Source organism: Gymnogyps californianus, chromosome 1 (assembly GCF_018139145.2).
Source record: "Gymnogyps californianus isolate 813 chromosome 1, ASM1813914v2, whole genome shotgun sequence".
Lineage (NCBI taxonomy): Eukaryota > Metazoa > Chordata > Aves > Accipitriformes > Cathartidae > Gymnogyps > Gymnogyps californianus.
The window spans coordinates 59,350,422-59,376,996 of record NC_059471.1 but is presented as its reverse complement, the minus strand read 5'-3'; the positions used below and the strand labels follow the sequence as shown (position 1 = coordinate 59,376,996).

General features: G+C 41.9%; 1 protein-coding gene across 1 annotated transcript in view; it reads right to left on the bottom strand.

The window, feature by feature from the left end:
• CLYBL (citramalyl-CoA lyase) overlaps positions 1-26,575 on the bottom strand; it is a 181,708-nt gene that overhangs the window by 23,503 nt on the left and 131,630 nt on the right. Inside the window, exons 3-5 of the mRNA XM_050903881.1 lie at positions 5,702-5,890; positions 2,074-2,175; positions 158-251 (exon numbers count right to left, since the gene is read on the bottom strand). Of these exons, the coding sequence (XP_050759838.1) occupies positions 158-251; positions 2,074-2,175; positions 5,702-5,890 (385 nt within the window). The remainder of the gene's footprint in view (positions 1-157; positions 252-2,073; positions 2,176-5,701; positions 5,891-26,575) is intronic.

Genomic DNA, 26,575 nt, shown 5'->3' with positions numbered 1-26,575 from the left:
AAAAATTAAGGAGAAAAGTAAAAATGTAAAATGCAGAATCAAGTGTTGTCATTACTTTAATTAGGGCTGTTGGAAAAGCAATGGCCATAAATCACATTGGGCTTCTTCAATGCAAATGCCATATGTTAACATTTATAGTAAACACACAGGTAACAACCTATGCTGGCACGGAAATCCTCTCCTCCAAAGACGACTGCGTCCAAATGAAAGCCAACCTGGGATCCTGTTCTCAGTGCTTCTTCACAGACAGCCTTCAAATGAGAACAGAGTATTAATTTCTACAGAAATGCAGGACGCAGAGAGACTACAGAGGATATTACAGCAACTCAGTGTTACCAAAATCCTTTCAGCTAAAATTGCTCCTATTAAGCAAAGCCATTGTAGGTGCTCGACTATGCACAGTGCTTTAAAATGACTCAGCAAAGGAGAAAACATTATCTTTCCCTAAGCACCTATATGCCTAGACTGTGTAAATACAGGACATCATAGCAGATTCCCTACCTTCTGCTTGACATAATGCCCTGGGTATTACTGTGATCACTACTTCAGGTATTTATGTAACAATATGAAACAAAACGTTTGTCAAATACTGCTTAAAAGCAAAAAAAAAGTATTATATTTGATTAGTTTGACATGTAATATATCTGCATGAGAAACAGAAATAAAGATCAGAATGTCTTTTATTAAATAAATAATATGAACGGTTTAAAACGGTTATAGATTCCTTATAGGATATAAGGATTCCTTATAGGGCTGCCAATTTAAAGTCTTCTGCTACATATAACTAAAAACTAGCTAAGGAAGTTAAAAATGCAACAAGTGCTGCAGAAAAGTATTAAAATAAAAGCAAGAAAAATTTTGCTGCTGTAGCTATTCTATGAAGAAGTGCATTTCCAAAATATTACTATTTTATATTGATGTTTGGATAATACTAATATTTTTTAAGGCTAAGGTACGTGGAGAGAGACAGATGTAATCACCAGCTCTACTAATGGGTTTTCTTCTATGGTAGCTGGTGGGACAAGAAATTATTCTTTAACAGAGTGCTTTAAAAGGCAACTCTCCTGCCAACATCAGGAACTGCAATATTAAAAATTCCACCATAAAATACTGTAGGTGAAGAAAAACCTCAGCTGGTTTAAAATACGTTTTAATTCTGTGTATGCACACCGGACAGGAGCGTGTCTATTTGGTTACTGCTTTATTACGTTCCCAGATACGTTCGCGTGTGTTGTAAGATAAATGGCTGTATCAAACGAGCAGGCTGCCTGTGAGGCCTGCCGGTACTTCTGGAGGTACTTCTGATGTGTGTGTCCTCAGCTGGTCCGAAACTTTTCCCTTAGAGCTTGGGAGGGGAACGCCGAATTCCTGGTGCATGCACGAGATCTTCCGTTTCATTACCACGCTGCCTTGCCTCTCTGAAAAACTTGGACTTGATAGTAAAGGTTGGGGAGTAATTTATATTAAAATGCACTTTAAAAATAAGATTTGGTCTAAAATTACCCTAAAAAAGGAGCATGTTCTTCAGATATTTCCTATTTTCAAAGTTAATTATACTTGAAATCTTAGCATTAAACATCCCATCATACACACAAAAAAAGCTGGTAACATGAAATTTGGTTGTAATGTTATCAGTAGAAACCATTATAAAGATGCCAGTTTAGCAATAGTGGAATGATGATTAATTCTTTTTTCTAATTAAATGTTATACAAAAGTCGAGTTCGATAGCTACTAAATAGCCAAGTGTACTGCAACACTGTGAGTATTTGAAATCTTTGGAGAAGCCCATTTCCACTCCAAGTGTGTTAAAAATGATAACAGTAATGCAGAGAGGTTTTGTTATTTGGCATGGACTATCTGGAACTGTTCTGTCACTGAAATATTTTGAATTTATGAAGGCCTTTACAATACAAACATGAAAGTTCAACGTACAAATGTTTTAGGGGATTGAACAGTATGTTTAATATTTTTTAACCTCTCTTCCTTGATGAAATTAGAGGGAGACTGGGGAGTATTCTGCTTATCCTAGTTTGCTGAGATGGCAAAATATGAACACTTCAAGACCCGCTTACCTTAAAATTGAGCAAGCCCACTGCAGTTTCCACAAAGGGGATAAAATTCATTGGTTCTACAAGTGTTCGGCCTTTTAGGTGATGTAAGAATTTGTCTGAAAACTAAAACTAGACAGTATGAGCTATCAGAGAGAGAAAAAAAAGAAGTCTACATGTATATATAACACGTTAAATTTTCACCTGGCTGTAACGACACCCCTCCCCACCCCAAAAACTTATAATTAAAAAAATTAAACCAGCTTTTAACAAGGCCTGCGATTCAAAACCGCAGCATTCCCATACATTTCTAAGTTTGGAGGCTGGTTTGCAAAAAAAAAATGCAGGCTTAGCACCTCTCACCCTGGCTTAGTGAAATGCAAATCCGCGGGCCCTGGAAAACAATGAAGTGCTGCTGTACCTGAGGTCCGGTTTTGTTTCAGGTCCAGCACTGCCATCACTGGAAGCGCTCCCCAGCCTTCTAAGTGGCATCCGTATTATTCATTACGGCACCGTTACCCTTTTGTTCAATAGGCTTTTCTTCATAATTTTTTAGCTTACCTAGGAAGGCCTTAAAAAGGAAGTTTAATTCTTTGAAGACCAAAGCTTGCCAATTTTTTCCATGAGACCAGTTCACAGCTAGCTCTGAGCTGCCAGTGGGGTAGCCCAAATTCCAAAATCTATCATCTGGAAACATACAAAAGCTCTTGCACAGATTTTTCCCCTTTCAAAAGGGAAAAAAAAAAGGGGGGGGGAACCCTCAGCCCTATATTGTAAATCTATTATGTCTGTCCAGATCAAGTAATTTGCGCAGAGATAAACATATCGCAGGTAGGGCGAAAATATGTTAGTAAATAAAGACAAAAATAACACATGCATATATTTTAAATTTAAGGAATATTCAACTATTAATGGATATCAAAGGAGAGGGAATTTTAATCATCTCTCCATTCAGTCTCAGTTGGGTAAATCATATCTAAGAGATTTGCATAAATATAAACCATCAAAGACTTTTCATCTTCAAAGGGGGTTTCAAGACCCTATAAGCTTTGTACTGTAATCATCGCAGGTCACAACCCTGCAGGAATAAGGCTGCTATGGCAACATAAAAAACTAATGCTTAAGGCTTAGCATAATATTCTGACTAATAGAAAGGAAACTCATTTTAAAAGCTGGCAGCCTATTTACCAGAAGCTGGATTAGAGGTGTTATTTCCCCTTTTAGCTTCCCCCCACTGCCCCTCCCCAAAAGAAGGAAAATCTAATCACCCAGATCTTGAAAAAAAGCTTTCCAGCAATTTGCAGTAACTTTACAATTAGGCCAAAATAAATCACAGCGTTCTTGATGAAGAATTCTGCCCTTCCCATCCCTACTTTGCATCGTCACTGGCTCTCTCAGTAACTTTTCTTTGGAGAAGAGAATTCCACCCAAAAATGTGCAAGGAGAAAAAAAAAATAATCAATGCAATTCACACGTGTGAGTGTACAGTATGGCAGGTACTATAGTGACAGAACACTGAACTTCATCCAGGCAAATGCAGAAAATGAGGTAATATAATGGTATTAGCATATATTCTTAAGACTTCTATCTGATTTTTATTTCTTAAGCAAAAAAAAGTAAAAAGCGCTACTGTGTTTATATTTTAGGTGCAAGTTAAAGCAGCAGAGCTCTTCTTTTTTTAAAAAAATATTTTAGAAGTCACACTCCTGGGATTTTTGCTATCTTTTGTTTTGAAGGTAAATGAAAAAAAAAGCACATTTAATGAAATATTGTCTCCCTTCCTCTCCCTTTTAAAAAATTTGCAATAAGCACCAATACAAAAGGTAACGAGTAGAGAAGTTTCAATTAATTTTTTTTTTTTTTTTTTCAAAAGGAGACGATTAAATGTTTCCGGCCCGGTAAAGTGTTCATTTCAGGGAGAAAAGGGGAAAAAAAAAAAAGAAGGCGGAGGGAAAAAAAACCCACAAAGCTTGGGGAGGGGATGAAGTAGCAAGGCCTCAGCAATTCTTTCAATTCCAGTGCACACCCAATAGTGTGTCGGGAAGAATGCACACTGGTCGGGATTTGTGGGAGAATTGTCCCGCCACAAAGGAGGGAGAGTTACGCTTGTTATAGTCCAATAAGCCATGCCAGTCAAACAAGTACCCACACTAGGGACAAAAGGAAAGCAAGAGATTCTCACACAAAAGAAAACAAGTAAGCCCATCTTTTAGTTGTGCATCAGCCTCCAGGTTTTCTGCTGCACATAAATAAAATTGGGGGGGGGGGGGGGGCATGTGGGGGGGGGAGTAAACAGCTTCTGGGAGGCTGAAAAATCATGCCGGAGTGAATTTTGGGAGGATTGGGAAAAGAAGGCAGCGGCGTTAAGCAGAGCGCGCTCTTTGTGTGCAAAGGTTAGGCAAAGTGAGAGGGAAGCAAAAGGCGGACCATGAGGCAGAAGTTGTTGGGGCTGGCTTGTTTTCCATGACGGAAATCAAAGTTAGCGAGAGGGAAGGTGGAAGGGGATGAGGGGACAATGAGCCCCCGCATCCCACCTCCCCGCAAAACCTACTTGGTGGCAGCAAGGGCCCTGCCATTTTGGAAGCATGAATATTCATTACTGACAAGTTACGTCTAACACTTACACGGCTGTAAACCCTGAGAGGTATACTCCAGTTAATTTAATTAAATGTTGGTGGAAGGGGACGGTGTACCTTCCATCGCGAGAGGTGGAGGCCGAAGGGGCAGAGCCACAGAATGGATGGGGCTCGTCACGTACCCAACGTATTTGCTCAGTTGTACGCTCAGGCCCGATCTCAATGGTTTGATCAAGGTTAGATGCTGAGATTAAAATAGATGCTAATACGTCTGCCTGCCTTTCATCACAGCTTGCACGCGTGCTAGTTGCTCGGCTAGCGGTTTGCAAAAATATAGAAGTGAATAATTAAGCATTATTCCTTTACTGGCATGTTACAGCAATAATGGTATATCTAAACAAACGTCCCCCTTTCTTGACAATTAAAACAATTATAGCATAATTAGGCCTATTTCAAAGTTTTCTTAAGTAATTTGACATGCCAACCATTTACATTTCAGGTTTTTATTGGCTGAAAAGTCAGTCGTGAAACACAAACACACCTGTCAGCAATTAAAAAGGAAGAAATAGAGAACTGTTCAGGAAATAATATCTGTGCTAATTAAAAACACTAGTTAAAAGCTTCCTGTTTGTTCCTCCAGTTGCCCCAAGGAGTGACCTTCCCCCCCAACCCATTTTTTCATATGTCGCTAACATGGTTTCCCCATCTCCTGCTTACAATGCATGTAACTAAGGCTCGCGGACAGAGACATTCATTTTGCTTGTTAGGATAGTTAGAGAAGAGTCAGATACTTATGCTTCTATTTTTGATAATACTCTGACATCAATATTGGTTCTTCGTTAACTGTGGGAGAAATAAACCTGGTTTTCTTTATAAATGCAAGGTGTTCCACGTATGCTTTTTATACAGCACATCTTACACACATTTAAATGGATGCATTTCCCCATTACCTTAGCCAAGCAACAACATTATATGGTATTTGCAGCCTTCCTCACAACTCAGAGTATTCATCTCTATGCCTGTGTGAACTTGGCCCAACAGCTTCAGTCAAAAGCTACTGTGTTGTTGGTACTCACCCATCTTATTTCTTCAACATTTTCAACCTTTGGCAGCATCATGCTTGAAGGAAGGGTCTTGGACTGCAAAAGCACCTCTAGATCTTCTTCTGCAAGACCGCTGGACACAGAATTTATCCTAACACACTTTTCGGCATGGCCAAAGTCAAACTCTTCAAGGGTTTTCACAACGGTCACTCTTGCTTCTCTCTACAATATATGTGAGTTGAGAGGTACAAGAAAGAAAGAGAAAGCATATTTTCTATTGACAGAAAAGTGCACTGAGCAGAAAACTTGTTGAAACGACGTGGGGAAAAAGCTAGACAGCCAGTATATTGGTGTCCCTAAAATGTCTGTCACTCTTGGACTTTTATTGAAGCAGTCATCACCAGCACCTCGCAATTTTACCTTCCTTGTTTCTTTATAACTGGTAAATTAAATGCTTGGGGTTTATGTCGAAGTATTTCTACACCACCACTTGTAGAAAACAAGACTTTTGTGTCCACTAGTGCTGAACGTGTCTAACAAACACAAATCTTTATACTAACCACAACGTGTTACACTAACCGTCTGCACTCACAACTGCATGTTATTAAATTTGCATAAAACAATTCATTTTTGTAATTCATCTCTATATTGCCTGGATGTCAGTAAGCACAGATGTACATATACTTCTTTGGTTTTGCTATATAAATCTTCCTTTTCTCAATGTATCCAAAGTGTATTAAAGCCCGTGGTAGAGTTCACAACTCGCATGTGAAAACAACACCAAAATAACTTGAAGATTTTTCTTGAACCACACAAAAAGCTATTCTCCTGCTGGCACAAAATAAGATCTCCAAAGACACGTGCTTCCCATGGACGTTTGCTATTTTTGTGAATGTAAATTTACAAATCTGTTTAATAGTTGATTTGCATGAAGAATACTTGCATGCTTTTCTGAAATGAAATGCATTTCTTGGCCTGGAGAAGAAGCGGGGGGTGGGGAAGGAGGGCGCTGGGCTCCCTGCTTTCTACCAACTGCAGTTTCAACCCCAAATTCCTTCTACTCGCCAACAGCCCCTAACAAATTTGCATTGTCAAAATGCACACTTATCAAAAGTCATTTCATTTGTGAAGAGTTTTTATGGGCCAATAAAACTTTAAAGCTCCTGACTCACGGAGGTTCAGGAACGACTTTAACAATATGCAGTCGCTGAATAGAGATGCTTTTCAAGAAAACAGGCAAAGTCAAGGGGAAAAAATAAAAAAAAATCATCAAAGTTAATATCCAGCCTAATACCAATCAGCAAGACAGCACATGACAGTAGATTTAAACCAGACGGATGCAAATCTCTGCCGGCGAGAGGGGCAGAGGCGGTTTCCCAATGTGGTCTGAGTTAAACAGTGTGAGGGAACAGTAGCTTACAGTTGTCAGGTCCGATCAGAACAGGGTCTCCCAGGCCAGTTTAAGACAGCTCTGCAGTGTACTGATTTACAGGGCTGGGACCCCCGATAATTAGGGTAAGTTTAGAGAAAAGCAAGTGATGGCTCTAACTGGTTAAAAGGAAGGAATAATGAAGCAGAAAGTTAATGAAATCTGAAGCAAACAGCCTTCAGCTTGGGGCTACTAGCTGTGCTTCTCCGAAGGCTGGGAGCATATGCCCGTTAATCGGACAGACGGGAACAAGGCGCACATGTACACATCCCTGTGCTGCGATCAAGGGGCACGTTCAGAGGTAATCTCTGGAAAATACAACCCGAAACGTTCGAACTGCTGTGAATGGACTCTGACTGGGGCCATTAGGAAAGCCACACAAAGATGCATGCAGTTTACTACAAACACGTCCAGCTGGAAGACAGCTCCAGCGCACAGCCGTCTGAAATGGTTCTTCCGAATTAGGTAAACCGAACCATATGATGCCAATACTGGCTATTACAAATCCCCTACGTTTTCCTTCTCCAACCAGGGGTAATGGGTTTCTAGGGCTGGGCTGAAAGTTCCTGGATATGATGCAGAATGGTAGCTTAAAAACACGCTCCAAACCAATTTATGCTTTTAATTAAAGTCAGGTTATCACTGTTTCAGCACACACTGATCCAATTTGCAAAAGAAAGATCTCCCCAAATTATCCACTAAGGCAGCATCCAATTCCAACTGAAGGCACATCTCTAGCAAACTTACAGCCTAATTCGTTATGATTCTTTTCAGATTATAATAATGAGCAGTAGACCATCTCATTAGCTATTTTTCTCCCCAGGCTGCAAACTCCCTTCCCAAAAAAGACAGATCGTGTCTTTCTAGGTATATTTCCATACAAAACACTTATTAACAGGCTGTTGCTGTTATCAATTTACATAAACTAAATGTGCAGCCCTCTGGTACGTATCCCAAAAATAACCAACAACTTCACTGAATTTATACCAACCAACAAACATGGGGAGGGGGTTGTTGTTTTTTCCCATATTTTAATAGAAAATATGTTGCTATGTTAGTTAACACACCCATGCCATCTGTTGGGTTGAGAATTGATGCATTTTCTTAGAACCACTACGTTTTAGATGTCTGTCTAGATACCCCAGGAATGGAAACGTTTCCTTTCCATGATAAAATACTTCTAGTCACTACAGTTTCCACATCAGGACTCAATTTACATTTTTAATTGTGAGACAAACTGAGAGGACCTGGCTGCCAAAGTCAGAGCTCGTGAGGGGGCTGACTCAGTGCCTATCCTTCCTACAACGGAGAAAATCCCATTGATGTTAGTGGGGTGTATCAGGTCCCTACCCAGGCTTCCAATAAAACATTTCATGGGTAAATAAAAAAATGTACTAAAACCTCTGACTAAATGTACTAAAAACAGGGAGGAAAGGGAGAGCCCTTCCTGCCTCATTATGCAGGGAAAGGTAGATGATATTCTTATTGTAGGATCCATGCAAAAGCTAAAATTTCAAGCTAGGTAAACTACTTCAACATTGTAGCAGTAGAGAAAAAAGTAGTCCTTGATACAACAATGTCTTTATAGTAGTAGATGCAAGAATAAACATGTTTTCCAAACACTATGTAAAGTCCCTGCCAAGAACGGTCAAACTAGAATTTTTAAGGAACGGTGAAAGAAATGATTTACCCTGTTCTTCACACAAGAACTACAACATTGAATAATACTCTGGCATGAATGAATAGCTGATAAAGAAATAAACTTGATCGTTAAGTAAACGATTCCATTCCCAGGCAGCTTGGGATGGTGGTATCCCCATTGGGTCCCATGTGGCTTGGGTTCTTTATCAAACTGAACAAGAGAGAAAGACAACAGAGAGCTTCATGGTAAACAGTGATATTATTAAAATACGCTAAATTTGCAACCCGTGCTGGAAAACCCACTGGGAAAAAAAACGTTGGTCAGGGTGGCTACTTTAGCACGCCTTCTGTTTGACTCTGAGGAGGACACGGGAAGATGTTCATTACCACACGCAGCTACGCCAACTGGAGAAGATAAAGGTTTCAGTGACGCAGCATCGCCGACAAATCCACCACCACCCAGACACACAGACACTGAAATTAAAGACAGGAATACGCATGTTGCCGGCTCGATTGGCACCCATTAAACCTAATAACTAACCATCCTCATGAGTTCCTAGCTCTGAATTATCAAATCTGCAAAGAAAACAACATCCGTCCACTTTTACACTCCAGTGGAAGAGGTGGTCCCTCGCGGCGGGGCTGCGCAGTCTCGCCATCTGGAGAATAAATCGAGTGTGAAGTACAGTATAGTTTGGGACCAAGCTCCGTGGCGGCAGCCCAGCAGTTAGTTCATTAGTCCCAAACTTGCGGGGATTAGTGCGGTATCAGCTCTACTGTCGGATGGGATCAGGCAGGCAGAGCGCGAGACTCGGGGAAGGGGGTGGCGGTGAAGAAGGAGCCCCTCGGGCTTATTCATAAAACTACACACTATAAGCGTACCTAAATAGGTGCCTTTGGTAACAGTGTTATCATAGTCTCCTACCAGCTGAATCAGTACCTTTCCTTCTTTCCTTCTTTTCTTTTTTCCCCCCCTTTTTTTCTTTAAGCTATATGTCAAGACATAGAAATTTCCACCTCGAAACAGAAGGAATGCCGCAGAGCTGGAAGCTCAGCCACCCACTCACCCTGGACACAGTGTTAATACAGCAATAATGAAGCAAAGATGGTCAGATTAACAGAATTTTGGGGACTGCAACAGCAGACGGAAAAATGACGTTTTCTTCTTTCTTTTCAAACTGGTACGATACCCCACAAACCAGTTTTCCAGCACTGTGATTTCTAGACCTGCCTGATTTTGGGGACAAAATCTCTGTTTTGCTTTATCTTTCTTGCCTAGTTTTACCCCCTTTTTTTTTCTCAAGACCTTCAGGTCTTAATGTAAAGATAGTGGGTATACTTAAAGATATGTTTATGTATAGATCTCATCCTGTTAACATCTTTTGGTAATAATTCTTCATATAGAAATGTAAATATATGATGCGCTAAAATGGCAGGCCAGAATCTATCATCCTCATTGCCATAATAAGTTTGCATGTTTCAAATGGCAGAGGAAAAATTAATTACTATAATCACAATTCAAGTTATTTTTTGTGACAGGTCTGACATGGTAAAAACATACAATTATGTGTTAATGTTACTTCCCTGGAGTGGTTTGTTTACAGGACTTGACATTGCTGAATCTTTTGTCGCTTATATTAGTGCATACCCTACGAATGCGTCTCTGAAATAAGATTTTGCAGAAGTGCATGTATATTATATACTCACAGCGGTTTTTGGGCAAAATTGAGTTTCTACAGAGGGAAAGCCTGACATTTTTTACATGCTTAATTCTCTGTCAGTGAAGTGATGCCATACAGAATGATACATCATGTAGTTTCAAATTCATAGATGAGATTGGCAAGAGAAAAGACAAATTACATTTGTTTTTAAGGAAACAAAGAGAACTGTAAGCGCGGAGCAGAGTGTTTCTGAGAACAGGAGGTGCTTGGTTCACGAGACCTGCCTTCTATCTTACATGCATCAGGTACTTGTGACAATAAATCTTTGAAATGGCAAATACTTATTTCTAGTTAGTCTTGTTAGACTGAAAAACTGCTGTAAAATACGCATATATTGCAAAGCCTTCAGGAAGCTGTTATTAAATCCTTTCTTATAGTTATCTTCGAGCAGATAATAAGTTGAGGAGTTTTTAAAGACTTAGGAAGTTTTAAAACACATTTTCTTTTGGTTCAACAGGGAACACGCCAAACCCACCATGTAATCCTAAAGGAAAGAAGGGGCAGGAGTGGGGAGGAGGAGGGAGAATAGGGTCTCCATCGTGTACGTCCGTGTTTCTCCTCTGCAGTTCAGGTGAACACATGTTTTAGAGCACTGCAAGATTCTGATTTTTCCACTACTCTTTCCTGAAATCTTCAAATTCTTTCTTTAATAATTATTTGGTCTATTCAAGCCTTTTCTTTTTTTATACCAATCTTTTCACTTTTCTGAAAGAGAGATTCTTCATGACATAATGAGTCATCTAACTCTGTGCATCTCTAGCATCTGCTGCTTTTCTCTCTGCTCTGCTAATTGTCTTTACATGCAGTACATGGTCTAGCAACACTAAAATGAAGCAAACTTCGGTGGTCAGCATTATGAACTAAGCTGCAATTTAATTATGCTCTGCTGAGGAATCTTAATTTCTTTGCCCACTTTCCTAGAAGTTTCATTTAAGGTCTAGGAATGCATCAGGAATAGGAATATCAACAATATTTATCCTGTATTTTTAAAGGACAAGATCTATTAAAGCTGTTTATGAATAGCTGAGAGCTGCTTGCTGCCATGTAAGCTTAGCAAGCTTCTCCCTCCCTCTACCAGTGTGGACAATGTGGATCCTGAAGATATTAGGTGGGGTCTATCCAACATCACCAGAGTTGGGCAATTTCCATATATGATGATCGGGTGATGGCCTGTCTTGAGATGCTGTGAACGTGGGGAGCCAGGGAACAAGAACCCGAGGTCCACCCAGCCGGCACTCCAGGACCCAGGGCTCAGGAATCCCAATAAAGCTTTAGGGGTGCTCAGCTATGTAAGCACTACCTTTCTGCTGAGCTGGGGTATCTGAGGACGTATATATTAGTGCAAGAGCAAGACATTTTCACAAGTTGTGTTTAAGATATTTTTTCCAACGTGCATGTATCTCATAGAAATTTAAACAGAGGCCAGTAGACGGCTAGAATGAATTGGCACATAGAAATATTCACGTAATATGAGGACTTAGCATAAATATCTCAGCAGCAAAAATAATACAGCATGTTGTGTGTGTGTATACATAAACACAGAGACAGGCTTATACCTTAAGACTATGTGTACAGAAATATTTCAAAAGGTTTTTTTATGACAGTACTATATACAACAGCTTCAATAAAAGAAAATTTTGTTCATGTACGTAGGCAGCTATTCTTCTGTCTGCCAACTTTTATAAACACTTACAAAAGAGATGTAAACAACCTTTCAATTAAGACAAATCAAGCTAACACTAATTTAAGCTGGCTGCAAGATGTAGTCTCTTTACTTTTTTCCCTGGCTTTCTGAGGATGCTTTTGGTTTTGTGACAGATTAGCATCACAAATGAAAATTCTTTAGAAGCATTAGTGTCAATTAGTCTTCCTGGACAGTCCGAATGAGCTGCTGCATAATGAAACGAGACCACAAAATACTCAATCTGATGTATGAATTAAAAAAAAAAGGCTATACATTTCTTTCATCTGGCACATGAACTTAACTGTATGTTATGCTTATTTTTTATTTTAAAATATTCTAGTTTAAGGTATATTTACTTGGCACGATATAATAAATTATTATGGAAAATGTGTACATTTAGGCATCCATTTTTTATTTCTATAAATGTATCTTTTTGTTAACACTGATAATGAAATACATTGCTGTCCGTCAAAAGTACATCTGCTTTAGCAAACTATCAATCCCTGTTCAGCAGCTGATTTCAGGTGTGGTGATTCTAAATGAGATATGGATCAAACGTTTTGAAGATCTGCAAATGGGTACCATCAGAAGCGCCATTTAATTACTGCCTCAATTATTTAATAAATTTTTTGAAAAAAATAATTAAAGCCAAACGAGGTAAACATTAAACAGTGTGGAAAGTTAAAAACAAGCTAAAGGCAAATAAAAGTTTATTAGAAAGAAAACAACTGGCCAGAGGCTTACGCCTGCTTGTACTGAAGGAGCCAGCATCTGCCCCAAGCTGCTCAGAAGCCCCTAGGAATGAAGAAGGCATTCAGAAAAATCAGGTCAGCTGTGCCATGGCTTCCTTCATCCTTCCTCTTTTCTGGAAGAAACTTTTCCCAGTCTACCTGCAGTCTCAATAAAACTAAGTGTTTCAAAGAGAAAACTTGGAACAACTGTACATGTTTTTTGGTATTGTACAAATACTGATTAACAGCTCTTATCTCAGTTCTCGTGAAGTGCTTTATCTGCATTGGTAAATTAGCAAATTAATATTCTGTAATGTGATCAAAATCCCACAGAATTCCCTAAGTCCAAGCGTTTACAGGTCATGTCCGCAGTAAAATTGTACTTGTGCAAAAAAGCTCTCACCTCTTCATTTTCAACCTACTTTTTAAAGTTAAGTGGTGTCACCTTGTAGGTGCATGTGCTTCCATGCAATGGGTTTATGACACTAACGGGTCACTCAGGCGTCTTACGCTGAGCAAGGCCCCCCAGGAAGTCCTCCCACCAGCTGGGTTCTTGCGCCATCCAGAAGAGGACTTCTTAAACCTTCTCATCTCAAAGGCAGTTTTTTAAAGCAGAGATTATCTCATGTAGTCCTGCCCTTGTGAGATCATGTCATTCGTATCTATTTCTGTTTATAGACCCTCTGAGAAAATCTATACCATCAGATAACAGCTCCCAGCTTCACCTGAAGGTCTTGGGCCCCAACTGCCCACAAGGCACAACTGCTCATTTACATCCAGACTCTCCTTTGGGGGAGTGAATCATCTATTTCCTCCAAACCAAAACACAGATGTGGTTTTAGAGATGGATTTCTCCAGGCATCACGCCCAAACAGCAGTATGGGCAGGACTGCACCAACTTCAGCTGCCTCCACCCTGCTCAGTCCTGTGACGCTGCTCCAGCAAGGCCTGTGTACCTTCAAACACTCACAACTGCCATCTTGCCACGCCCCAGGGCATGCAACACAAATGCTCAGCTAAAGGTTAAAAACCCCCACGTTGATATGGCATGCTGCTCATATTATTTCAGCTGCTGGAACTGAAGAAGAACCACCCAGAAAAACAATCAGTCACTGCAGTCAGTCTGCTCTAGAGCTTTGCCCCTGTGCAATGTGGACACGAGCCCCTCTGCCCCACTAGGCGAGGGCACCAGGGATCTCTCCTTGGATCAGATGCATTTAGCATTGTAGAAGTAGCCTGTAATTGCAGTAATTACTTCCATGGGAGAATAATGTTAGGAGATGTTCAACACAGGAAACTTTGATCTAACAAGCTTCGCACTAGATTGACACAACTCTTGCCTTCCTGCAAAGCAGACTTCTTTTATACATGCATTTCTCAGCCAGTGCTTATGTTAACAAAGACCCACCTCACTATGCTGGATTTTGCCAGAAGAATCCTTCTTTCTCTAGGAGAAGGGCTTCCTTCTAATAGAGATCCCACTTGGATGGGTGCCTGGGGTGAGTCAAGGAACCCAAACATCCCACTCCACCCCAAATGCAGGTTTTAGCACCTCCTGTAGGCAACGTTTTCTCAGATGCTCCTAATGACGTGGCGGAGCCCATTACAGCTAGCTGTTCCCTCTTGGCAGAGTCTCTGAGGGACGGGCAGCAGTACAAAAGCAACTGCACCCCCTTCTTTCCACCCCCACACCCTTGAAGTGGGAGAGGGGAAACAGCACCAGAATGTCATGTCCCGCATGTCCCCGCATTGGCAGTGACTAGCTGAGGCAGAGACTGAGCCCTCACATAAAATAAGATTAACTCCATGACTCATGTATTCATGGCAAGGAGTAAGGACCTTTTAGAAATTACTTCACTTGTTTTCTGTGGTCTAAACCAAACGTGACAATGTGAATTCTTCCCTGCCTAGACCTATGATTGGTGTTAAAGGAACTGAGATTTTTCTCCAGTTTGCAAGTGGGAACTGAGGAGGTGGTTATTTTCTAGGTCAAATCTCCTGTGTCAATCCTATGGCTGTAGTTTGGTATTTGTACATCACTGATAGATGTATTGTACTGGTACAATATAATACACATCTTTATATGCATGTAGAGAAGAAATCGTAATTGTTTATTGGTGTTTTTCAAAACCTTTTTAAGTTCCTCATTTAGATATTCCTGATTGCAGTGGAACAAATTATTGGAACTTGTGACATTTCTTTCCCTAAGCTTTTCTTCAACTGTATTTTTTTCTGATGAAATCAATTATTTTTAAATGCTAGACTGACCGAGAAGGTGCTCCTTAGTGGGGCTTCTGGAATATCTGCGAAGTTTAAACTAAGGTTGGTGCATATTCCCCAATAACAGGATAAGATAAATCGCTGTATGTTTATTTCTGCAAGATCTAAGCAGTTCCTACCCTCTTCTGCTTATTCCCACTCCATGCCCCACTTTTTCCCCATGCAAGCATTTCCAATGCAACTGTTTCTCGAGCCAAGATGCAAACTGGATCACTGAAGCAATTACATTAGAAAAACTCAGGTTTATTTTATTTCTGGGTGGGACAGCAGGATTTTTTTTACCCCAGACCATTTCAGCAGTCCCGTTTACAGCACGGCCATACAAACAACTGCATCACTGCAAGCAATGGGGTTGCAAAGGATGACAATAAGCAGCTAGGAAGGGCAACATGCAAAGAGGAACTTCTTCAGCTGTTTTTGTTTTTTCCACCAGAGCCAACCAACTAAGCACCCATCATTTCACTTGTTTTCTGCTAATGAGAAGAGTAGCAGGTAGGATTCAAGCAAATGCCTGCATCCTGTAACAACCATCACTATGAGCCCCCATTCTTACATCCATACATACTTACCCATAATGTTACCTCAGCATAACCGACTGGGGCATCTGGAAGCAGGGCACCTTGTTAAATCATTGATTACTTGACTAAAACAACTTTTGCCTTCACTTAGGTTGCTCCCTTCATAACATTCTTCCACGCCTGAACATGCGGGCTCCTTCACCTGTGTTTTCATTACCTAGTCTTAGATCCGTCCAAGTCCAAATCCGACATGGATTTCATCCACTTACAGAATCATAGAATGGTTTGGGTTGGAAGCGACCTTAAAGAACATCTAGTTCCAACCCCCCTGCCATGGGCAGGGACACCTTCCACTAGATCAGGTTGCTCAAAGCCCCATCCAACCTGGCCTTGAACACTTCCAGGGATGGGACATCCACAACTTCTCTGGGCAACCTGTTCCAGTGCCTCACCACCCTCACAGTAAAGAATTTCTTCCTTACATCTAATCTAAACCTACCCTCTTTCAGTTTAAAACTGTTACCCCTTATCCTATCACTACACTCCCTGATAAAGAGTCCCTCCCCATCTTTTCTGTAGGCCCCCTTTAAGTACTGGAAAGCTGCTATAAGGGCTCCCCAGAGCCTTCTCTTCTCCAGGCTGAACAACCCCAACTCTCTCAGCCTGTCTTCACAGGGGAGGTGCTCCAGCCCCCTGACCATCTTTGTGGCCCTCCTCTGGACCTGCTCGAGCAGGTCCATGTCTTTCTTACACTGGGGGCCCCAGAGCTGAACACAGTACTCCAGGTGGGGTCTCACGAGAGTGGAGTAGAGGGGGAGAATCACCTCCCTCGACCTGCTGGTCATGCTTCTGTTGATGCAGCCCAGGATGCAGTTGGCTTTCTGGGCTGCAAATGCACATTGCCAGGTCATGTTGAGCTTCTTGTCAACCAACACCGCCAAGTCCTTCTCTGCAGGGCTGCTCTCAATCCATTCTCCACCCAGCCTGTCTTTGTGCTTGGGATTGCCATGACCCATGTGCAGGACCTTGCACTTGGCCTTGTTGAACTTCATGAGGTTTGCACAGGCCCACCTCTCAAGCCTGTCAAGGTCCCTCTGGATGGCATCCCTTCCCTCCAGCATGCTGACCACACCACACACCTTGGTGTCGTCGGCAAACTTGCTGAGGATGCACTCAATCCCACTGTCTATGTCACTGACAAAGATGTTCAACAGCACCAGTCCCAATACCGACCCCTGAGGAATGCCACTCGTCACTGGTCTCCACTCGGACATCGAGCCATTGACAGCAACTCTTTGAGTGCGACCGTCCAGCCAATTCCTTATCCACCAAGTGGTCCATCTGTCAAATCTGTCTCTCCAATTTAGAGACAAGGATGTCATGCTGGACAGTGTCAAATGCTTTGCACAAGTCCAGGTAGATGATGTCAGTTGATCTTCCCTTATCCACCAACACTGTAACTCCATCGTAGAAGGCCACCAAATTTATCAGGCATGATTTGCCCTTAGTGAAGCCATGTTGGCTGTCACCAATCACCTCCTTATTTTCCATATGCCTTAGCACAGTTTCCAGGAGGATCTGCTCCATGATCTTGCCGGGCACAGAGGTGAGACTGACTGGCCTGTAGTTCCCTGGGTCTTCCTTTTTCCCCTTTTTAAAAATGGGGGTTATGTTTTCCCTTTTCCAGTCAGTGGACCTTCCCCGGACTGCCACGACTTCCCAAATATGGATAGTGGCTTAGCCACTTCATCTGCCAGTTCCCTCAGGACCCGCGGATGCATCTCATCAGGTCCCATGGACTTGTGCACCTTCAGGTTCCTTAGATGGTCTCGAACCTGATCTTCTCCTACAGTGGGTGGTTCTTCATTCTCCCAGTCCCTGCCTTTGCCTTCTGTGACTTGGGAGGTGAGGCTGGAGCACTTGCTGGTGAAGACTGAGGCAAAAAAGTCGTTGGGTACCTCAGCTTTCTCCATGTCTTGGGTAACCAGGTCTCCCATTTCCTTCCGGAGAGGCCCCACATTTTCCCTAGTCTTCCTTTTATCACTGACGTATCTATAGAAGCTTTTTTTGTTGCCCTTGACGTCCCTGGCCAGATTTAATTCTATCAGGGCTTTAGCTTACCTAACCTGATCCCTGGCTGCTCAGACAATTTCTCTGTATTCCTCCCAGGCTACCTGTCCTTGCTTCCACCCTCTGTAGGCTTCCTTTTTGTGTTTGCATTTGTCCAGGAGCTCCTTGTTCATCCATGCAGGCCTCCTGGCATTTTTGCCTGACTTTCTCTTTGTTGGGATGCATCGCTCCTGAGTTTGGAGGAGGTGAACCTTGAATATTAACCAGTTTTCTTGGGCCCCTCTTCCCTCCAGGGCTGTATCCCATGGTACTCTACCAAGCAGATCCCTGAAGAGGCCAAAGTCCGCTCTCCTGAAGCCCAGGGTAGTGAGTTTGCTGTGCGCCCTCCTCGCTGCCCTAAGGATCTTGAACTCCACCATTTCATGGTCACTGCAGCCAAGGCTGCCCTTGAGCTTCACATTCCCCACCAGCCCCTCCTTATTGGTGAGAAAAAGGTCCAGCATAGTACCTCTCCTCATTGGCTCCTCTATCATTTGGAGAAGGAATCATCAACGCATTCCAGGAACCTCCTGGATTGCTTACGCCCCACTGTGTTGTCCCTCCAACAGATATTGAGGTGGTTGAAGTCCCTCATGAGGACCAGGGCTTGTGAACTGAGGCTGCTCCTGTCTGTCTAGAGAGGGCCTCATCTGCTTGGTGCTCCTGGTTGGGTGGCCTGTAGAAGACTTGCAGCAGTCTGTCAGGCTTTGAGCTCAAATTCTTTACATGTCAGGTATTTTCTCATTTTTTGGACAATGACTCTGCCAAATGTAATGTCAATAAAAGACTAATAAGATGGGTTCAGCTTTAGACCATTTATTAACACATATAATAAATGCTGGAGCCAGCCTGGACCCTGCCTTTGTACCAATTTAACTACTTTGAATTTAGTTGACACCAATAACATCAAACTGATGCAAAGCTTTGGCACGCATCTGTTCGCCAAAATGCTGCTAGCAGTATAATTTATTTTCCTGTGTGAATGAACTTCATAGACAATCAGGATTTTACAGCAGTATAATTGCATTCATACAGTACTGCTGCTTTGTTTTTATCATATTAATTTTAAAACAACAGTGATAAAATGGAATTCAGTATTCACAAGTTTGACACCCATTAAATTGCCATTTTTGCTCACATTTTTTTTTTTCTCACATTTTTGCCCAGCTTGCTTTATTGTTGTGTAACTGTCTGGACTAAATATGTATTTAGCAATTTTTTCATCCCTTTGACTTGATATGAATCCCCTTGATCTGAATGAAGGACTGCCAAAAGAGATTCATGAAAACGTGTCCTACTTACCTAACGAACACTTTTTAAGGGAAACTGTTCTGTTTTACTTGCTAAACCTGTTTACACTTTTTGATTGCCCCAGTAATAATGTGTTTCGTATGGAGAACAGAAGGTAGTTTTTCCCCCAAAGTGCTCAGAGACGTCTTCTCCAGCCAGAATCCCCACTCCCATCACCTGCATCAGGTGCAGGTTAACCCTGGTGGGACGCAGGTGATGCTCCCTTCCCTTTCCTTGGCAGCGGCTGTTCCCTCTGCTGCCAGCCTGCCACCGAGCATCGTGTCCATCTGGCAGCTGCCCCTGCAACCTCCGGAAGCTCCCTGGCTCCATTTTCTCATTCCAGCTGGGCACCGAGGCATCATCCCTGCTAGCGTGTTTGTGGCGCTTGCGCTGGTGTGTGGTTATGCTGCTGGATACAGCAGGTCGTTCAGGTCCTTTCCTAGTTAAGGTGTCTTTGCTTTCACTTGGGATGGGGCTGTGGCCAGTACAGTCCAAAGTGGTCCTCACACCGCTTGTCAAGGGTTTGCTCTACATCTAGAGAACTTCACTTATTTTCTGAGGGCAAAATACACAGTGACATCAGTGCTGTTCGGTGAGTTCCCTGCCCATTTCTCTCCCCACCCTTTCGTTTGGCATGCAATCATCAATAAACTTCCTAGGAAGTCTCCTCTTTAGACGCTGTAGGTTTCTGCAGCACAGGTGCAGGAACAAGTCTGTTGTCCCTCTTGAGCCCACTGGACCACTCCAACGTCTGAAGGTGCTGTACCAGGTACAACAGTACCAGAAAACTGTTCTAAAGTGTGTACCTTACCAAAGTCTCTTTCTTTTCTGGTTCCTCATTTGATCTATCACCTTCCCCAGTGGGCTTCAGACAGAGTCACAGAATCACAGGATGGCTGAGGTTGGAAGGGACCTCTGGAGGTCGTCTTGTCCAACCCCCTTGCTCAAGCAGGGCCACTCAGAGCTGGTTGCCAGGACCGTGTCCAGACAGCTTTTTAATATCTCCAAGGATGGAGACTCCACAACCTCCCTGGGCAACCTGTGCCAGTGCTCGGTCACCCTCATAGTAAAAAGCGTTTCCTGATGTTCAGAGGGAACCTCCTGTGTTTCAGTTTGTGCCCATTGCCTCTGGTCCTGTCACTGGGCACCACTGAGAGAGCCTGGCTCTGTTCTCTTTGCACCCTCCCTTCAGGTATTCATATACATCGATGAGCTCCCACCCCCCCTGAGCCTTCTCTTCTCCAGGCTGAACAGTCCCAGCTCTCTCAGCCTCTCCTCATAGGGGAGATGCTCCAGTCCCTTCATCACCTTTGCAGCCTCTCGCTGGGCTCTCCCCAGTAAGTCCACGGCTCTCGTGTACTGAGACCTCTGGCATTCTCTTCCAAATGATTCGCAAGGTTTAGAAGTCCTCTCTACTCTTTGTCAGAAGTCTTCGAGCATATTAAAACTGTCTACTTCTTTTTTTACTTTTGAAAAATGTTAAGGTCCATTTAAAAAAAATTACTGGTATCCAGCACTCCAGTTTATTTATTAATATTATTTTTAAAAAAATTCCTATGTCCCTTCATGCTCTCAGCATCACCTTTTCCAATACAATTCTCATTTCCAACTGAGTAATTTGATCTTTGCTTTAAGATAATTTTTCATCTGTTGCTTATTTGGCTTTCTTTCTTCTTGACCAGGTTTCACAGCTTCAGATTCTGTGTTGGCAGTTTCTTGGCCAGTTTTCCTTTCCTGTTGACCAGATATAATCTCTGCCAGTATGGACGCTAAGTCCTCTATCGCTGGCCAAGCAAGAATCAATCATGCTGAATTTTACTAATATAAATCTACACTTAACACAAATGTAATCCTCTTGGGAATTATCATCCCCCCTAACATAAACTTTGTCACGTTTTATGAATGCTTATGAATATTAATTAATTATTCTAGCCCACTTACATGCATGTTTGTAAATAGACGGCTATCAGGATAATTAAAATAGCAAGACGAGAGTAGCAAAATGACTTCAGTCTAACAGCTATATAAATATATATATTTAAGAACACTGCTTCCGCCTGTGTTTCTCAGGACAGGTCGCTGTTCGACTCCATACGCATGTGGACCTACTTTCCGGCTATTCTAGTTTCACATCTATATTGCAGAATCGCTGTAGAGCCACAGGCAGGTTGAACCCCATTGTCCTCTAGACCATTCAGGCTTAGCACAAATGCACGATCTAGCGACGAGAGCTTTCACTCAGCCAATTCTGCGTGCCCAGAAGTTCAGCTCAGCTGTTTCATCCTGAACAATGGGGAAGCAAGGGGGATAGCCTAATATTTTATCCTCTGTTTTGCCTACGTAGTCTTTGTCCACCAGTGGTCTGCGGCATTAAAGGCGAACCTCTTGCATGTAATAGCTTTCAAAAAGCCTTCCTCCTGTAGACAAGGCAATGATGGGTTAGAGTCACTGTTTGCTGTTATCCTAATCTGTTTTTCAAATGAAGATGCCTCTTCTATCATCTATATAACTCGTTCTGCTCCTTCTGTGTCTTCCCATGCCGTGGCACGCTCTCTGGGTTGAATACAGGACAAAATTCTGAAAATTTGTTCTTCTGCTGTCCTGTCTCCCAAGGATCTCCCCCTCCCTTCGAGCTTTGCTTGTACTTTTTTCACTGCTCCTAGTCAAACAAGTTATTGAAATGTTTTTGTTTGTTTTTTGCTGTTTCCCTCCCTCGCCTTCAGTCGATGTTTGTAAAGCATTTAACACTACACCAGGCGGGTTAATTTACTGCACTGGTAAAACAGGCTATTTGGAGTGTCTTGCAACACTGACATGTTTTCAGCTTGAAAATCAGATGTCTCCATCCCAAAGGAAAGAATTCTTGCCAAAGCTTTGTTTATATCGATGCCAGGTGCAATCTGGCCCAACAGTGGTAATGACATATGAACACTAAACAGTTTGTAAAAAGCATGCTTCAAAATGAAATCTGAATCCTATATATAAAGACCCAGGTAAGAGTCTTACTAGGAATTTGCCTGGTGTAGGAAAGTATTTCTTTGTAGAAACATTAATTTGGCTTCTGGGCTCCCTTTAGTGTTATTAGTGGCTTCTGATTTCAATTTTTTCATTACAGATTGTTTTTCTTTTGCTTCTGGTAGAGTTTTTAAAGCCACAGGTTTATTGTGTAGAAATATTCTAACAAAAATTACTGTAATTACTGTATTTAATACTTTATTTTGTACATGGCTCTTGCATGTGCGATTAACAAAAGAAACCTTTCCTCTTTCTGCCTCGCAGAGAGCGACCCTGATTTGGTGAAACTTAGAAATATTGCGATGCAATGCATACTGCAGCACCTCTTGAAAGGAAATTGCCAGAATTGAATTGCATCCTCTTCTTCTTAAACAAGTTCAAAATAGGCTTTCATCCCTAAAGGAGATTTTTTTGGTTACTGCTGGCTACACAGAGGGGAAAAAAATGTTAAACCTGTGTGAGAGTCCTGACCCTTAGATTAAGTAACTCCCTGCCCATAATGTGAAAGCATCAGAAACCCTGCTAGGCTGCAACTTGCGTATGTTTGTCTGAGCTCTGTGATGGTCACATCCTCAGCATCACTACACAAACTTACGGTCAGATAAAACTGTGGAAAACAACAGTGGGTTGACACACTGAGGGTTTTTTTAAATGTGCCCAGATTTTGTTTGCAAATCTGTATTAAACTGACACTCCCACTAAATCAGCGGCCGTTTACATGAAGATCTGGCCCTTAAAAATCAATGACATTTATGTGGTGATCAGATTCTTATCTCTTCAGAGGGGCAACGTTAAAACCAAACACCCATTGCTGCCGTTGAGTATGTGTACTGCAGTAAGGAAGGTGCTCAGTGTGATCTACTTATCATGTAGGCATAGAGCAAATCATTTCCCCATAGAGTAAACCAAACAAAAGCCGTGAGAACAACAGCAATAAGAGACTATTTGACAAAAAGCTATTCATGTGCGCAACCCATTACCTCACCGCATACCTAAGTGTAAGCCAGTGGCTTTGGGTTTTGTCTTAAGGAAAACTCCGGGGGAAATTTTCAGGATGCCTTTCCCATGTGTTTGAAGTAAAATCATGAGATCAGTATGCCTTTAAAATGAGAGATAAACCACTTAATACTTTAACTCAAACTTCAGAAATCATGATTCTTGAATCAGTGCCTCAGCAGAAAAGGAAAGACTCAGATTTGCAGATGGCAAGTTGCTTGCTGCAATCTGAAAGGGTCTATACTATAATGGCAAAAAATATGACTATATACACTTTCTTCCTCTGTCCATCTGCCACTGTTATAGTCGAGTGTGGGGGTGATTTTATTTAAATTTGGACTGTTTGCAGGCTGATTCCTCATTTCTGCAATCATTAGGTTTGTCACAAAAGGAGTAAATAGATTTTTTAAGAAAAAACAACTGCTGCCTTAGTGCTGTGTGACTTAAATAGTGAAATCATTGCAATAGCCTCCCACTGAAGAAATCTACATACATCTGCTGCTGGTCTGCATGGTATCTCATCCAGTGACTGTGTATGTACATCTATACATGGAGGGCTTGGGAATCTTCACAATGCTTGTAAGTATTTTCTGAAATGGAAGATGCAGAATAGTGGTAATGACCAGACAGACCAAGAATAAAAGAAGAGAAATATATTAATAATAGAAAATGAGTAATGCAAATGGATATTTAATTTATTAATATTTAAAGGTCATAGGAAGAGTCATCTTGTTTTACTCACTTGTTATTCTCCTTCATCCAGGGAAATTTTACACTAGCTTGCCACAGTTTCCCCCACACTCAGTTTGTAAGAAAAAATGTCAGTGGACAGAGGTATGTATTTATCAAGACACAGAGACATTGAAAAGCTGTCAGGAACCATGACTGCAAACATCAGATCATTCACCTTTCCCCTTGCTCAAGACTTGCCAAGAATAGGACATATAGATGGGATTTTTTTTTTTTCCCAGAGGGACTGGATTTGCCTAGAAGAAGCTTTTGTGCCTTCTGCCATCAGACTCTCATCCTTGCAGGGACCACTTGGCGGATCTGTCTCCTGGAGTGGTGGTCCTCATGGACAAATCCCCCTGGCCCAGGCTGGTCCCCTGTGCTGTCCTGATGCCTCTGGGCTCCCAGCGGCACTGAGGCACCAAGGAGTCGTCCCCACCGCTCTGCAGAGTCACCCCCCAGTACACCCCGCTCCCCAGAAGGCAAGCTGGCGGCTGCAGGGAATGGGAGCAGCTGGCTAAAGCTGCCATCTCTGCCAGGCTGACGGCAAAGGAATTGCAGGAAATAACGGAAATTGGCTCCTTAACATGTTACGTTTTTAAAATGGCCTGTGATGTTACAGGATGCATACAGTGGTTTTAGGGCTTGTAGGTCATTAGCTCAGGGGCTCTGAAAAATTAACATCTGAAGGCAGACTTTTAAAGGGTTCACTTTAAATAGCTTATTCTGTGAAAATGAGAAAATATCAAGCTAAAATTATTCAAGAACGTTGATTCCCTTCTCTTTTGCACTGCCAAAGGAGTGTCAGTGTGCAAGCTGGAAACTCAAGCCCATCGGGACAGTAAAGATTTTGGATCTGTGTTTTGTGCAAGCTGTAAGAAAACGAGGCAGCTGCCAATAAGGTTTCATCCTGCTTTGAGTCCCATGGCAACTCCACCAGTGACAGGGGAAGATGAGTTTGGCCCATTGCTTGGCAGCACCTTGCAAAGTATATGTCTAGGTGTAAGTCATCTGCCCAGTCTAAATACTAACAAAGTCTAGTCACCTTCAGGATGGCCCACCTTATATATTTTTGGGATTTTTTTCTTCTTTGTCCTTTAAAATTTAAAAGGAACTTTGATTTTGTTATAGTTTACATTCAATGTTTGCCCTCCATCAAAATGCTATTGATATAATACAGTATACTCGTTGTTCTAAAGTCACTGAAAACAGCATTAAAGAGCACTGAAGAGCATTGTTTGCTGTGGACCTGAAAATATATAAACATTAACGTATTTCTTTAATTGAAGAAAATGAATAGGCAGGAGACATTTTGTTGCATGGTTCTGAAATTAGGAGCTTTGTGTAAAGCTGATGTAAAAAATAAATGGGTTTTAAGCTATCTAAGATTTAAACTATCTAGCATCTTTGTCACTTATTCTGTGTCAAGTGGGTACAGACTGCAGTGATTCTGATAAGGAGGCTTTTCACATTCACTTCTACCAGTAGTAACCCAAGACGCAGAGGGGGGTGAAGAACAAGGGTCATATTTATAATCTGGAATGCTGCAAAATGTATCTCTTCAAGTTTTCAGCTGAACTGAGATATTTATCTTAACAAGATCTAATTAGACCTAATTTCCATAGCATATCAATTATTTTCCTCATTAGAGTAGCTAATGCCATGTTCAGATATCATGGCAATCAAGCTTGCGATTTCTGGAAAAACTGGTTAGAAGGCTTAGTATTAAGTGTGTTTCCAACTGTGAAATTTATCCTTCCGAGCAATGCCTCCCAGTTTACTCACTTTGTTCCAGGATTCTCCGCAGCATATGGCCACTGGAACCCATTAAATAACACGAAGTAAGACAAAGTCAGCGATGAGTCAAAAATAGCTGCACTAGTGAATCGCCTTTCAAAATTCTGTCTCTAACAAGAAAAATAATGAAGAACAAGACATGCAATTAGAAGAAATTAAGGTCAATTTTAAAGCCGGGTTGCCTACGTGGTGGTTTCAAAATCCACGTTGGGCACCTCAAATAAAAGCAGTCTGATTGAACACCTGCAGCTCTTGGCAATGCACTCGCGCATAGAAGGCAGCCAGGCAATTCTTGTACACAGAGTCTCTACCTCTCGGTTTTATTTTCCCCTTTACCTAAAACTCCTAAAACTCCAGGTCCTAATCGCTAGGTTTAACATGTTCCTTTCTCCTCCTAAGGAAGACACCCAGTGTTTCCAGTGCGTGGCCATATGTATGCCATATACTTGTTGGACAAGTCCCATTTGCTCAGCATGAGAGTGAAGGCACTTTTTTTTAGTACAGGAGCTTGTCACAATGTATTTGGCCAAATACACTGTCACAATATATTTAGATGCCTCGCATCCAGCCTGAGTCATCTAAAAGTTAGGTGTCTGCTCTAATTTTTTTCCTAGAGTTTTTTTACAGTCAATAGTGAGAGGTCAGTATATCTGGAAGGAGATTTATCTTTTCCTAGACTAGCTGCCTAAGGCATAGAGATGATTTGTTCTTTGGAGGCACCCAGCTCCCTTGGCTGAATATGCAGGGAGCCTCGGCAGCTAGTTGAGACGGAGCACCTTCTTCCCAGAGAGCTACAACAGGCAAGATGAGTCTCACCTCAGTGTTTTCGGGGCTGGTGGCTCCTATCCCAGATAAGACACACAATGTTTTGCTAATATGAAAGGTCTAACCACAGACTTTTGCTGCTATAAGAATATCACACTAACAGTGGATCTTCAGGATGAGCTCAATGTATGGTTATACCGAC